At 36.2% G+C, this 16,626-nt stretch overlaps 2 protein-coding genes across 3 annotated transcripts in view; both read right to left on the bottom strand.

Moving 5' to 3' along the window:
- The window catches only part of LOC142341363 (uncharacterized), a 513,659-nt gene that overhangs the window by 198,074 nt on the left and 298,959 nt on the right, over nt 1-16,626 (bottom strand). The window lies entirely within an intron of this gene.
- LOC142345037 (ammonium transporter 2-like) overlaps nt 7,016-16,626 on the bottom strand; it is a 56,235-nt gene continuing 46,624 nt past the window's right edge. The window contains exon 13 of the mRNA XM_075397150.1: nt 7,016-7,253. Coding sequence (XP_075253265.1) covers nt 7,054-7,253 — 200 coding nt within the window. The 3' untranslated portion in view covers nt 7,016-7,053. The remainder of the gene's footprint in view (nt 7,254-16,626) is intronic.

Genomic DNA, 16,626 nt, shown 5'->3' with positions numbered 1-16,626 from the left:
CGCACTCGGATGACGAAGTTAACGTGATAATCAACAACCCCGCGCCACAATTCTTCGGCAACATAACGAGCTTAGCTACCTATAGTGACTCAAATAATTCTGACGAGGAATTGAATCAATTCCATGCTCAGCGAGAAAACCAGGAAGATGGTAAAGAGGTGTTAGAAGCTCTTAACGAGGCAGCTGACATTGATATCGATGCCGCTCTGGAATCAGCTGTGGATGCTGATGATGCTTTGATCAAACAGTCAGAAATAAAATTGAAGGAGCTAGTAGAAGCATCAGCGGAAGAGTTGAAATCTAAATTTGAGAATTTTGGTTTGACTTTAGATTCTGTGCCAGCGTTAATTAAAATCTTGATCACATTCCATGTGCAGAAAAGTAATTACGAAAAGAATTACTTTTCTATAGAACGTTATTTAGAATGTCTACGGTCAATTTCAAAAAGCTTAGAGTATCATGAGAAAGCTCTTTCGAGTCAGCAGTTAGAACTACGCGGGAACAAGGAAACAAGCTCCTACGTGTATTTCGACACCGAGTTGAAAACTATTTCTGATATGAAGCCGCTTGTACCAAATTTGAGGAATCAGACTGTTTCAGAACAAAACAGTACGGTTACGCCTCAGAAACCTGTTTATTCCCCACCGCCGCCTTTACCTAAAGAATCAGAACCAGTTAAATCCCCGCCCCCTCCTCCACCGCCACCTCTTCCAATTGTACCTGAGGAAATTGATATGATGCCAACGATTCAACATGACATCAACAGTACCGATGATACGGTTGGTACCACGGCACTCACCAGCCAACATGAGCAGCAACATAGACTAGAAGATAAAGTTAGTAATACATCCAAACCTGATAGCAACAATTCAGCAGACGACAGTGTATCTGAAAAAGATCCTCTATGTGAGTTACCTCCCGAAATTGAGAAGTTACGAGAAGACATCAATGATCCTAAGAGACAATACAAAGTTTACAAAAAGCTGAAGAAATTCGCGCGACAGCAAGCGAAGGCAAATGGCGGTAGCAGACATGAACTTCTGACCCGTTTATGGAGTAAATTAAACCAGAGCACCAGAACTGATTCGCCCGCAGCATCATTAGCAAGTAGTAGATCCCAATCTCCAGAAGTTTTGAACACTTCTGTTGAGGTTCCTGACATGGATGAACCGTCGTCACATCAACGTTATTTTCTTCCAGAAATATCGCATAGCGTTATTGAAAATGAGACCAATCAGGGCAGTGTGTTTGGACCGCAGCATCAGAAGCAACAAAATGCCGACGTTCTGAAAGGAAGCGCGACTTCTGAATGTACTGAAATTGGATCTAATCAAGCCAGTGTTTTTGGACCTCAATATCAGGAGCCTGAAAATTACACAGATATGCGAGCAGACCAGTTCTCTAATTTACCACCTCCTCCCCCACCACTGACCTCCAAGGAACTTGATCACGATGTAAGCAAATCTCCGTCACCGGAAGCTGAACCAGGAGTAGTTTATTGTCTGCCGGCTCATGTTCCTCAAATCGCCCTCGACGATTTACCCGACGCTAGCAAAGATGTGAAAAAGGACTCGAAGTCAACTGTACAAGTTTCAGCTGCGTTAGTGACGAAGAAAATGAAAGCTTCGAGCAGTAATTCAAATTCTACCCACAAATTTAAAAACAAGAACATGAGCAAGTTAGTTGACAAGTGGACAAAAGTAAAAAAGGAAATCGACGAAGATCCTCAAGCAATTGAAGGGGACTATTATTTTGAGCCACAGAGTATTGAAAAGATGCGACAGAGTCAGATGCGGTACGATCAGAGCAATCCAAATTTAATTCAAATTGACGATACTAAGAACAAAATCAAAACTTCAAAATCTTCCCGGAGATGATGTGCAAATGCTTATGAACACTGAAAGTTACTTATCTGCTGATTGATATTAATTAATGCCTTTTATACGTAGAATAAATGTAACAGCATATATTTATTTTTGTTTATTGTTCCGACCCCTCTTGAGGGGGGGAGGAACTATATACTCAAATGGGTTTTTTTTGTTCAGTCAATTTTGGCCGATCGATATAGTCATCGTAGAGAGTTGAGACTGGTATCATTAGAAAGCTTGTCCAGCGTAGAATATGGAAGTAAAAAGATTTTTTATTTTCGTTTTTTACAGGGAGTTATCGAGGTTTAAAATTTGAGAAATAGAGTGAATTCCGTTGATTTTATTCACATTTTTCGGAATTTTGACAGAAAAATTTCGCCAATTTTGCTAAAATTTGTTAGAATTTTTTAAAGAAAGTCTTGTTGATTTTATTTTTAAGGACAGAAAATATTGTCGGCTGTTTCTATTTAATTTCTTTGTCAAAAAATCGCTAAGTATTTCAAAATCCAGACTTTTTCATCAAAAACAGCACGAAATAAGTTTCTTCAGTCCAATTTGATTAAAATTGCAGGAAGTGCACACCCAAACACCACTAACAAAATCTTTGTAGATTCGAAAGCGGGACAGTTTCTACTGCAACTTCCGTTGAGAGAGCTCTGAAATTAAAACTTTGCCGTTTTTTGCTAACTTTTCTCGTTGATTATCTAAAACGCAGCATTTATTTTTGATTTTTTAGCTAACAGAATATCTATATCTATGACATTCGAAATCTTAGGTCTTCTGAATGGACAAACAGCATTAGCAGGGCTAGTTTTGGACCATTCTTGGACTGTTACAATACAAAAATAATTTGGATTGTAATCAGTCGGTCTTTTTTGAAAAAAAAAATTGATCTTTTTTATGTTAACTAAATAACAGAACATTTCAAATCAAAGCTTACTAGTGATAGCTCAAATTGGCTTCCTAATTAGCTCCTAATTAACGTATCTAATTTGTTACCTGAAAGCTTATGGTCGTTTGGACTTTTAAAAATATTTGATTTTTAAATAAAAAATGGCTTATTGAACTTTGCCTCCATTTTTTTCTTACTTTGCCAATTTGTAGCTTAGTGTCAGCAATGGAGGTATGCTTATTTTTTCTACTGAATTCAAATTCAATCTTTATTGAGGTTTTACTCTTCAAGTTATGGTTTTCTGGCTTTGATAATACTAGATTTTACATTTTTTTTAATTTTTAGCTTTTTGCCCATTTTTCATGTCTTCTATTTTTGTCGCATTATCACGTTGTTAACAGTTCATATATGACAATATTGGCGTTCAAAATAAGGCACCATTGATAATATTAAAATCTTTAAAGATTTAGATTTCTGTTTTAACGTCTTCGACAATACTCTCTCGAAGAATTTATTTGAACTTTTTAATTTTGTTTTTAACTGTCGTTTTTACTTCGTCTTTTTAGTTGTATGAAATATCCTGTACAAGTACCCCGTCTCATTGGCTTTAATGGAAGAATAGATGAGCCGATATTCTGATATTAGTAAATAGCTGATGGCTTTCATGACTTTGAAAACAATTGTTTTCCAAAATTAAAAAAAAAACACATTAATTTCGCAATTTGGTTCCTTTTTCGGTCTGTTTGTTACTTAGTCTCGTTAATTACAGGCCGAATATGACATTATTGTTGTCAAAAGGAGGTGCCAAAAACGATTGGTATCACAAAATCTAGTGTTTTAAAGAATTCGTTATGACTTTACTGGCTTCGACACAGGTTTTTCACAAAAAAAAATTAGTTTTTGATTTTTGTCATATTTGACGTTCGTTTTATAGACGTAAGACATATTCTAGATATTTGCAAATCTCATGGGCTTCTTTGGAAGAATAGACGAACCTATTTAAATATTTCATTTTGTTATTAATGTCTTTCATGTCTTTGGAAATAATTTTTTTTTTCGAAAAAAAACACGTGTTACTTAATTTTGCTTTTTTTTCCTTTTTTGTCTAATTGTTAACTGGTTTCATTAAAGAGAGGTCACATAATATCTTATCAGTGTTCGATGAAGGTGCAATCGAACATAGTTTTGGGGGCCAAATTATGGCTTTACGGCTTCGAAAGCGTTTCCTGGCAAGTTTTAATTGATTTTTTGTTTGTTGTCTATTTGTTGTTCTTTTTGTTACAGTATAAACAATGTAATACCGACAGTTGTTAATCCCCTTCTATAGAAGCATTAGTAATTGTAAACCTATGGGATATTTTTGTTGATTTCTAATGGTTTAACTTTGAATTTGTTTGTTTTTAATAATTATAAGCGAATTTTTCAAATTTACTGTTTTTGTTCTTTATTGTTTAACTGTTACCAAGCCTTATTATGGACTGGTCCTATATCTTTTCTGGCGAATTACAACTTATTTTGGTTATTTTCAGTTTTATCTGACTATATTATGACTTTGTTATTAAGTTTTGTTTTTTAAAACGGACATAAAGTTTTTGATGTAATTAATGTTTGTTGTTGTTGTCGTTAAGTTTTGCTGTTCGTCTTGAATAGCTTTCTAAATATTGATATATCTCAATAGTTTAATGCATCATTTTTTACTTCATGAGTTATTTGCTTTGGAGGCTATCTTTTTGTTCATACAACATTTTTTCTTGAAAAACACATTACCGAGCCTCCTTGTTTGATATTAACCCGTCAAATTAGGGTTAAAAATTGAGCCTTAAAGATGAGTCATAATGACCATTCCTTTGAAAGAAAAAAAATTTGCATCGTGAATGAAGAGGAGGAGTAATTTTGGTTTTCCACCGGCCTTTCTGCTTAGCACGACAAAGTTTTCTCAATGCGGTTTTTTGAATTGAAGGAGAATATAAATCAGTCGTGATGGACAAGCGAGAAACTTGTAGTTCACCGACTTCTTGTTGGTAAGTTTTTGACTTTGACTAGTTTTTTGACAGAATAGTAAAGGTATTTGAAAGGATTTTGGCCATTGTTTTCCATTAAGCCCATTTGTAGTTAGGTATCTGATGTATTATTGAACAAACTTTGAAGAAATTTAAAACGTTTGTCACTCAAATGGAAAGTTCTTGCTTTTGACCGTTTTAATCTAGAATTGGTTTTTACTGATTTGACTTTTCGACTTTGTTTTCACCTGATCAATATGGCTCTCTGTCAGAATTTAAGCTCTCTAACCTATTTCTAACCTATTTCGTGACTCTAACCTATTTCGTGACTGTTTACTACCAACGCTGTAATATAACTGCTCCGAAGCTGGGTTCATTTTCCTTCCAGACCTTAGTGATTTTAATCAAGTAATCTAATGACATCTGAACAGGCTATTCCCGAATGAAGAAGGCTACAAATAAAACAAGCACCCGCCTGTCGTTTGAGAGCAGCCCACGTCATCTGTTTTTCTTAAATTTAGTATTATCTTTTGAATTTTTGTACTTTTGACGGTAAATTTTTCACAAAATACCCATGCGCATAAATATTAATGCAAGTGTAGCATACATTTAACGTAATTACTGAATAATTTGTTTAACTGCTCTTGAACGAAGTTCATAGAGCAATTATTGTAAACGTGTTGGTCTTTTTAAATGAAAATTTTTCGCTTGACTGTTTTTGCGCTTTTTTCTTCTAGAACATTCTTTGACTTCTCAAGTGACTTCACGCTTTCGTTCTTCATTTTTGAGTGATCTCTATTGTTCTCACTCTGAAGTAAAGCTTGTTGCTAAAATAAAAGCGATGACAGCATAGCAATAAGAAAGGACTGATAGCCGAGTGCGCATTGCTTCTGGTGTGGGATCGGGAGGTGCATGGTTCGAATCCCGGCATGGGAAACTGTTTTTGCACCCATAAAGAAAAATTAATCTAGGCTACAGCACCTGAATTAAATTGCTTCGCCTGTCGTTCAAGAGCAATTCTTCCGACTTCTCAAGTGACTTTCTGGCGCTTGTCTTCTGCATTTTTTGAGTGATCTTATTCGCGCTCACTCAGAAATAAAATTTGTTGCTGAATAAAAGTGGTTGTAACATATGCTTCTTTCGCGAACGCAGGAGGTCTGAGGTTCGAATCTTTCCCTGGTTGCCTGTTTTTGCACCCATGAAAATATTATCTAGGCTACAGCCCCTGAAGTAATTTGCGCCGCCTATCGATCAAGATCAATCTGTCCTACGTTAGTCGGTTTATGTTTAAAATCTGGTGTTACCGCAACAATGTTAATATTTGTTTGGCCTCCACTATATTGAGTTTCCTTCAACTTAAAGTAGTACTTGGTCTTTTTGAAAAGTTTTTTTTGTGAATGATGAAATTAGCTGATATACTTTATTGGAAACTGGTATTGTTTGTGGAGCGGCTTCGTTTTTAGCCAACCATTTTTGCGGCTTTGTTGCTATTCCGAGATATGAGTTATTTTAAACTCCAAACAAATACATCTTCAGTGAATTCTACGGCTCGGCAACTGATCAGCACAAGTGACGTTGTTTTCTAAAGTGTGACCCCATCAATTTTATTTATTTGTTTTTAGTTATTCGGTTTATAGGTCGCTTACATGACTCAGGCTTCTGAAAATTCAATAAAGTAAACCAACTGTAATTGATTCATCTGTTTTACAGGGTTTCATTCCTTCTCAGAACTTGATTCAATTTGTTCTCAATATTTTAAACCATTGATTTCTCTCAACAACCCGGATCTAAATTTTTATCTTTTTCTTTTCTTTCACTCTTTCGTTACCAGTGAACGCTAAGGCGGTCAATCTCAGGTTTCCGCGCAAGCTGTAATAATTTTCAGGTTTCTGAATGCGGTTTGTGATACTAAAAAAATGGATACTCAGCCGGTTTGGTGCACATATGATGAGTTGTATGCACTACGAGGAAGTTGAATTGTTAAAAGTGAATTTAGTCGTAACGTAACAGTTTGTGCTTTTAGTCAACGCAAAATTTATTAGATTGAGTATTGTTTTTGATAGGCTGCGTTAAGTTTCTTGGAACTGTTTCCTGTAAATAGTTTTTTATGGGCAAATATTTTGCGTTTTTGTACTAAATTGTTTTTTTTGGACTACCCTTTAATATCAGTATGTACCGTTATAAACCGATAGGTTATAAAGCAATATGCCAACTGTGTAAAATGATCTATATAGATGTTGATAGTCTACCGAGATAGGGTGGGCAGGAAACAGTTTGTAGTGGCGCAATATCACTAGTCAGGGAGATAGCCGAAATTCTCCGAGGGGAGGTCTGGATGAATGTTGGGAGTATTGCGTCTCCGCAGTGAGTCATTATTCATATCATCTGGCGTCTCCTGACCGTTGTCGCCCTGTTGTTGAGCTACTTCCACATCCTGCTGTTGGTTTGGCTCGGTGGCCCCGTAGAGAAAGAACCGGTTGTTGCCAACAATACCTGAAATCAAAGATATATTAAAACTGATTTTCTTAGCAGATCCGTGATATATACAGGCTTCGTTGCTGATTTCGTAAGAACTAATTGGAAAAATTGTGTTTTCTCAACATGGTGACTTCGCTCTACTCATTGAAGCTGCTGCGAGTTATTTGTAATACCAACAGCAGCACTTATTGGTCAGTTATCCTGTCTCCTCAATTTTTTTTACCGTGACTTAATTTTGTGCCAGGCCTCTTTCAGTTCAAGAAATTGATTATCGGTAATCATTGTAAATGGTGGCATTAAAAGTTAATCAAAAAACTTGAGGTATCAAATGAAATCATTAAATAGATTCCTCTGTCTACATAGGAAGCAATTAAGACCTTTGCCTCTCCATAGGAATGCAATGATCTGTCGTCATTCAGAGATTTTCATACGTCTATAAAAGGAACGACAAATACAGCCAACAAAATTATTTTTATGCAAATAGTGGCGTCGAATCCTTTTATGCAATAAACAAAGCTCTGAAGTTATTGGCAGAGGGCAATTGTTCGTTTCTTTAAAACCAGTTATGTGACATCGGATTTGTTTTTAATGCGATAAGGTAAGAATTAGGCAAAAACGGCAAAACTTCGAACCACGTCTATGATCTTAAACAATTGATTTTAAAGTCATAAAGAGCTTTAGGTATCAAGTGAAATTACGTATCATAGGAAGCCGCTAAGACTTGCAATTATCCAATTTTTTTATTCAACGACAAGAAACGATACAAAGACACAAATATAATTCTGCTAATAGAGTCGAAACCATTAAAACCATATTCTTTTGACTGGAAATTTTGATAGGCAGTTGCTCCTTCTTTTTAAGCGCCAATAACGTGAAAGGTGAACTGTCAATGATTCGAGAAGACAGGAAAAAGAACCTCAAATGCAGGCAAATATCCAAAACTCTAATTCTCTTTGGAAAGGCAACGCGACCTGTCTGTGCTGATCCTAGGTTGTAAGTAGACCGAAGAAGAGAAAAAAATAGCAAAGCTCAAAAGTCTATTGTTTATTTGTAAATAAATTTGTTTAAAATCAAAACCTAAGCTTTGGACTTATAAATGGACGGATTCCATTAAAACTCCTTAATAATCAATTGAAACTGTCATTAGTAAACATTGGTTCGAATTATTCTGTTCTGTAGTTAACATGGAAAGAGAAATATGCAACAAATATTTTGAAGAAAGACATCGACTGATTAAAATCCGAAATAGTTGAAAAAAAAACTTTAAAAAACAACGATTAGACCGAAACTAGCCTTGATATTCCTGTTCGTCCATTAGGAGCACATAGTTGTTCCGAATATTATGGATTTGGATAAATTGATTGAAAAAGATCAAATCAGAATTAAAGTATTCATTTTGGTCAATTGTCGACTTAATATAGCAAAAAAACTGGCAAAGTTTTATTCAAAAACATCCAAAGGAAGCGTGAGTACAAACAGGAGTTTTTTGAGCTAACGAAGGTTTTTCCGCAGTTTTTAGTTTCGCTAATACGGCAAATTTAAATAACGTGGACTAAGGTAGCTTGTTTCATGCCATTGTTGTTCAAAGAAAGCTGAATTCTGAAAGGTTTAGCAAAGTTGTTTGCAAAAAATGGATGAAACAGTGCAACAACACTCTTTTATTTTTAAAGGTAAAACCAACAACACTATAGTTTACAATTTTAACATAATTTAAAAAATGCCTGAAAAACGGAAATTGTGAACAAAAACAACGAAAATTGGTGAAATGTTCACAAAACTTTTAACCATGATAACTCTTGGGAGTCTGATTAATGCAGAAAAACTTTAAATTTAATTTTGAACTCTTGCATCCACAGTTCAATTTATAAATCTGAAAATATGTTTTTATAAAGCTGTAAAAGCTGTCCAGTAAATATTCTTAGTGCTACCTCCTTAAAACCATACAAATACACGAACATATGCTCTCTCAAGCTTGCACACCGGCAGATGAACACAAAGACAATGGAGTCAATAAAATGACAATACCTCCGAGTCCTGAAAATTTTTCTCCCAAGGGTAAGCTTCCATTAGTTGGAATGATGGCTATGATACAACGAATTGTTCCGACCCAATTAATGGGCGAGGAACTAAATACTCTAATAGGTTTTTTTGTTCAGTCAATTTTGGCCGATCGATATAATCAGATGGTTGTGAGTGGTATCATTAGAATGCCCGTCAAGCGTAGAATGTATAAATAAGAATATCATTTTTTGAATTTTGTTATTTCCACATTCTTATTTATACATTCTACGCTGGACGGGCATTCTAATGATACCACTCACAACCATCTGATTATATCGATCGGCCAAAATTGACTGAACAAAAAAACCTATTAGAGTATTTAGTTCCTCGCCCATTAATTGGGTCGGAACAATTCGTTGTATCATAGCCATCATTCCAACTAATGGAAGCTTACCCTTCGGAGAAAAATTTTCAGGACTCGGAGGTATTGTCATTTTATTGACTCCATTGTCTTTGTGTTCATCTGCCGGCGTGCAAGCTTGAGAGAGCATATGTTCGTGTATTTGTGTGGTTTTAAGGAGGTAGCACTAAGAATATTTACTGGACAGCTTTTACAGCTTTATAAAAACATATTTTCAGCTTTATAATTTGAACTGTGGATGCAAGAGTTCAAAATTAAATTTAAAGTTTTTCTGCATTAATCAGACTCCCAAGAATACGTAATTGAAGAGGATTATATTTTTCTTCGGGCTGACGAATTGCTTAACTCAACCATAGTTTGTCGAACTTTGTCGAAAATTGCAGCTCTAAAAGGACCTGAAAAATTGTTTTTGAGCAAAGGAGCTCAAACGTATTTAGCACAGCAAGGGTATGTGGGCATCCTTGGGCATGTATTTTTAGATCCAGGAATTAGATTGTATGAGCTGTCAGATTTAGTAAGATGTGTTCACATAGTTTTGCGACAAATGGAACGGGATAGACTTATAAAAACTGAGGCCAATAGGCTGCCATGAGCTGTCTGCATTGGTTATAGCTGTCAAATAATGAAGCTGAGTCTAAGAATGAGCTGAAAATGTTAAACTTTAGTGTCAGAAAAAGGTCTTTTTAGCAAAATATCTTTCGCATGAAACTGTCAGATGAGGTTATTTAAGATTCTGCACATTGCAAGTACATTTTTTGTGCAAAATCTTGCTTTAAAGACCACTAGATGAAAAAGTATAATTCTATTTTTTGATTGCGTGTTTCGGAAAAATTTATAGATGATGGGTTTATTGCTGGGTCGGAAGACCAGACCAAACAAACGTTTGAGATCCTAGCCAATGAATGCCCTGAGAGAGGTTTAATCTTGAGAAAAGACAAAAGTGAGCTGTGGTCAATTAAAGATTTACCCTCCGTTGATCAGGCAGTAAAAAGAAAATTGGGAAACGGTTTTGAAGCTCTGCGTGCTGCAGTTGGTTAAAAAGAAATTTTCGCTTCTTGTTTGAAGAAGAGAGTTCTAAAAACTTTATCTATGCTGGACAATTTACATCACCAAAACGATCCTCAATGTGCATTAGGTATCCTTCCTTGGGAACTCCGAAACTAGTATACTCTTTACGAACTAACACTCCATCAAACGAGATGCTCGAAGTACTGAAAAGTTTCGATGACGACCATAGAGAAGTGTTGGATCAAATTGTTGGCTCAATTATTGGCGATGACGAATGGAAACAGTCTTCCTTACCTATCAGTTTGTCGGGACTAGTTGTCAGCCAGTCACAAGAGCAATACAAAGGTGCGTTTGTGGGCTCAATTACAACCTCAGACGAGCTGGTCAACAAAACAACAAGTAGGCGTCCCTCAGAAAGTGACTTTTAAAGAGTTACACGAGAGTCTAGAACAGTTCAATCTACTTTCCCACTTGCGAAAGAAGATCCAAGAAACACTTGATAAAGATAAACTTGCAGTGCTAACAAGAAATCGAACGTCAACCTGGGGAAAAACAAGACTCCAATCACTATGCCTGCCTCATTCCTGCGCGTGGCTTACTGCGTCTCCAATTTCTGCAATAGGTCTACACCTTTTGGTTAAGGAATTTCAAATCAGTGTTAAGTAGTGGCGCGGGATCGCGGTTTATGATCAAGAAAGAAAAGGTCCTTATTGCAAGTCAGGCACACTTGGTGACCAGTTGCCTGTCATGGAAGGGAAGATGCGATTTCAAGGAACGATAGAATTTGCGACTGTATAGCTTCCACCTGTTCAGCAGCTAATTTGTCTCCAGTAATTGCCAAACGCTATCTCATCGCGGAAATTATCTCACGCTCAGGAGACGTCTATCTGCCTTCATTGAAATTTCGCCAATCTGCTACTCTAGACATAACCGTGACTTCCTCTCTGCAACCGAACCTTATTTCTCATGCGGCAGAGAAGTCTGGCTATGCAATTGAAGCCGCTGCAGATCGAAAATATGCTCAGTATGAAAATAGCTGTGCTCAACAAGGAATTTTGTTCATCCCTCTGGCAATCGAAGGGTTGGGCGATCTATCGAGGACTCTGAAGAAGGCCTTACTCCACATGTCGTTTTTAGCTGATAGCAGAAATTATCAGTGAAGGGGACGATCCATTGCCTTCGACAGAGCAGTTCATTCACTTTCTGTTGTCATTACACGAAGATCGGCTACTTTGCAGTTGTTGCGAGCTCCGTTGTTGAACGCAGCATTTAGTTGAACTTGTGTAATAATTAGCGACCCGATTGTGTGGGACGAAATGTGAAGATACCTTTTCCTAGACGCTTGTGTTGAGCTGAGTCAATCTCTTGATGAATAAGAAAGACGCCCGAATTGTTATTGAACTCACCCAATGAGAAAGGAGTCTTTTCTTAAGCAATGTCATCCATTAGGAGGGGATTTGAGCTCATATCATTAACCTGAGGAAGTTAAAAAACGAGAGTTAAAAGGCTGAGTAAGAGAGATAGAAACATCAAAGATCGGAGAAAACATTAAGATTGGCAATAAGAAATAATCAGCATACATTTACATTTTTGATCAAAGTAAGCCAAGATTATTTAATAATGGATACCACGCAGATTGCAATGATTCAAAAGCACATGTACATATTTTGTTTCATGCAATTGTTTTTTGCACGGTTGGAAACTGCTGCAGCACAGGGAATTCCAAGTTTTCCAAAAATACAACCTCTTACCATTTGATAAGCTGGGACGTCTAGTTTGCATATTAAGCATGCAATATAATGCTACTTTTCTAGAAGATGGCTCTGCGAGTTTGTGCGTAGCACAGTATGCTCCAACATACTTTTTGAGGTTGCAAAAACAACCATTGATTTTTGCCAGAGATGCCGTTGGTAGTACCCGAAAGAAGTTTATATACATTGGAGAAAATTACTTGTACCGTTTGAACAGAAGAATTGTCCTTTTTTTTGGTAGACAAAACAAAACTTTTTAACATTTTATAGGAAGATAAGTATAGTACAATTTGAATGACACAGACATTGAATAATTTACACCCACACACACACCACAAACATTACACAAACAAATAACAACCCCGATATCAATTTTAAAAAATTTTTTTTTGGCAACTGATCTTAACTCAAGGTTCATCACCGTTCATTTAGGTCTTTGTTTTCTAACTAACAAGGTGTGAACTTCCTCTTTGAGACAATGTGCTTTTGTACTTTTGGCACTAAAGTTTGAAATGTAAAGTTTTGAAGTCTTTCGATAATTTTAGCCAATTTCAATAACTCATTTGCCTAATTGGAGAATTAATTTTTTTAAGATCTTGTATATGTGTTAACTATTAGATTAAAAAAAAATTGGATTTGGTCGTATTTAAAGCCGCTCTTTGTAACAAATGATTAATAATATTTCTAGTTTTTTTTGGTTTTTAACCGTTTTTGCATTCTGCTTCTGATTGTGTCTAGCATTGAAAGGAAAAAATTTTCAGAATAATTTTGTGTTGCACACATACTACACATACATACATACATACATACATACATACATACATACATACATACACCAACGCAAGCACACCCACACAGGCAAGCACTACAAACCACAACAACAAAAAACTTCAAACTTTTTCCTGTGGCAACGAATCTTCCCTAATGGTTTGTCACTGTTCATTTAAGTCTTGTTTGGTTCATCTTAAAAGCTTGGTTTGGGCTTCTTGTGGATCTTGTATTGCTCATTTTAAAATTGACAACACAATTTGAAATTGAATTTTTCATCATTTTTGATTCGTCTTGAGCATAATAGAGCAATTCATTTTGTAAAATCTCGGAGATAAGCTACAAGCCTAATGCAATAAACACAATTTTGCCTGTTAACTTATTTAAAACCGCATTTTGTAGCATATAATGTAATTTCTCCAACTTTTTAAGGTTGCTGACTCATTTTCCTTACTGCCTCAACTGCTGTCTAACATGTAAGGGAACGTTAAACACTGTCCTTAAAGGGTCTTATTTAGGAGCGTCGAGGAGCTTTGGCTATCAATAAACTAACGTTCCGACCTACTCTTGTAACAAAAAACTTAATCTTCGTATTTTAAAAAAAAAACAAATTATTTATATGTCAACTGAAAAAGAAAATGTTTAATCTTTAAAAATCTTTTCGTATTGTAATTGAGAAGTTTCACAAACGATAATGTTTTTAGTCTTTCAAATTACAGAAACGCCCACAGACTAGAAGAGATCAAATCAAAGAGCAATAACTTTCTAATTTTCAAAAAATTATGGGTTCTTTAAGATTTTCAAACTGGTGATCCATAAAGTCTCTAACTCTCACATACTTCTGCGTTGCGTTATACTAAAGGACATTAGTTCAAACGTTTTCCTCTGATAATTTTTTTTAGATAAATCAAAACTAGATCCCGAGGGATACAAAATGGTGTTTTTCATTTTTTTTCGACGATGCGTAAACAAAAAATGAAAATTTCACTGAAGAAAAAAGCCAACCTCGCATATATATATTACCCCACTTTGAAAAAATGGAACAATAAATGGCTTCTCAATAAACAAGTAACAAAATTCCACTGATTTATTTTCTGTTAATTTATTATAGAAATCAAGAATTTAAATTTTTCTTGGTGTTTCTTATTCGATCTAAGTTTAAGTTCTTTTGTGCAAATCTTCTCAAACTCTAAAGCTCACTTTATGCAAGTAAACTTTGAAAGTTATGTATCCCGGGTCGAGGTTTGGCTGTGAATTTTTGTAAGAAATGCGGTGAAATGCGGTGAAAAAAAATAATTTTCACCGCGTATTTCATACATCTTTTTGCAGTGAATGCTGTGAATCGCTGTGAATTATTTTTTTCACCGCATTCACCGCTTTCACCGCATTTCTTACATTAAATTGCCACAAAACTCGATGCGGTGAATTTTTGTAAGAAATGCGGTGAATTTATGTAAGAAATGCGGTGAAATATTTATTTTAACCGCATTCACCGCAATCACCGCGTTTCTTACAAAAATTCACCGCATTCACCGCATTTCATACAAAAAGTTACCCAAAAACCTCGACCCGGGAGTGTATGTGAACAAATCACATAAAACTATGGATATTCAGCAAAACATTATTATAACCATAGTGCAGCACTAAAGATACTCCATCTCGGAGCGTGTACGGTTTTGTCAGCTCTTCTCACTGAGTGACTAACGTTTGAATTTAACCATTTTCTTTTTCTGGGTGTCAGGTTCAGGTAAGATCGAAGAAGTTGTACTGTAAAAACTATAATCTCCTTTGTCTGCTTATGCTTTTTTTGCGACTGAATCTGATCGTTTTCTAAGTTTTTCCAGCTCCACGCATTTGATACAAAAGAGAAGGGTATAGAGCTGAAATTTTTTTAGCTTAATTTCTACTCAATTTTGTTTTTCAACTCAATAAATTTGATTTTAATCAATGCAACAATGTCAGTAAAGTTTAATTCATTTGGCATATTATTTAATGCGCAGATAAATTAAAGGCTCAGCAAACTATGTTTGATTTTAGCAAAATATTGTGTTAAAATCAAACATAGTTTACGGAGCAGTTTAATTCATCTGCAGATTAAATTAATATGTCAAATGAATTAAACTTTACTGATATTGCTGCATTGATTTTACTGACCACTCTGGATCTTTTTGGGTTTATTGCTTCTTTTCGGATAAAACAAACCCAAACAACAAAATTGAAACGTATCAACAATTTCAATAAAATTATTTCATATGAAAGCATTTTATTGACGTTGTTGAGACGTTTCAATTTTATCATTTTGGTTTCTTCCGAAAAGAAGCAATAAACCCAAAAGATCCAGAGTGGTCAGATAGGAAGGTTTTGGATTGTTTATGAATGTTTGCAAAATCCGCCTGGAATTTATTAAAACTTCAACAATCGTGACATCTTGGCATGTTTGTGCTCTCCCAAGATAAGGTGCGCAATCCAAGCCAGCCCTGATCAGACCGTCTTGGGTCTCACACGGGGGGTAAACTGCAACCGCTGGACAGAGTCTGGTCTGGACAGGCTGATCAGGACCCCATCCAGTCAGCACGGTCTGATCAGGGCACTACCTAAGGTCTGGACAGTCTGGTCAAAGCCCAGCCCAGAGTCTGGATAGACTGATCATCGCGTGATCTAGGTAGGGTCTGGATAGTTGTGTGGTATGGTCTGATTAGTCTAAACAGAGCGCTTTCCAGAGTCTGTACGGTCTAATTAGAAACTTTTCCAGAGTCTAGAAAATATTCACAGAACCAAGATTGAAAATGAAAAACTGCTAGTCCCCCGAAAAAAAGAGATAGTTGGTCCACAAGGGGACTGTTTTTTGAGGAGCACTTCTCATTTTTACTTGATGAACATCAAAGACCACGCTAAAGACTAAGTGATGTAATTGCTGTCGAGCTGAAAATTTTTTCTTGTTTGGTCAGTCTCTATTCGGTCTGGCACCCCCAGGCGCAACTCAAGTCAGTCTGGAATCCCGAGTGAGGGACTCAAGTCAGTCTGACATCCGCAGTGCGCGACTCAAGTCTTACTGATCAGAACCGCTTATTGTCTGGATTGTCTGATCAGAGCTGGCCATGGTCGCGGACCTCGTCCTGGGCTTTGCTCTACTTTTACGCTTACAGACAACACAAATTATCACAGGTGCCAAATAATTTCTAGCAGATTTTAGCCAATTAAATTAAACACATCAACTGCGCAACCTATTCCCAAATATCTATAAAACAGAGGATGTTTTTCGTTTGTGCCACCCCCCCCCCCCCCCAGTATGTTATCCGCCGCCAGTTACAGAGCACGTGCCATTACATAGTAAATCATTATGTAGAAATATGGCACGTACGTCTGGGGGTTCAAATAAAATGCACCCACTAAGCTGGGGGCACAAAAGGAAAAGATCCAAAACTTTTTCTGGGATGTA

Source organism: Convolutriloba macropyga, chromosome 1 (assembly GCF_964194025.1).
Source record: "Convolutriloba macropyga chromosome 1, txConMacr16.3, whole genome shotgun sequence".
In the NCBI taxonomy this organism is placed as follows: domain Eukaryota; kingdom Metazoa; phylum Xenacoelomorpha; order Acoela; family Convolutidae; genus Convolutriloba; species Convolutriloba macropyga.
This window is presented reverse-complemented; position numbering and strand designations above follow the sequence as displayed.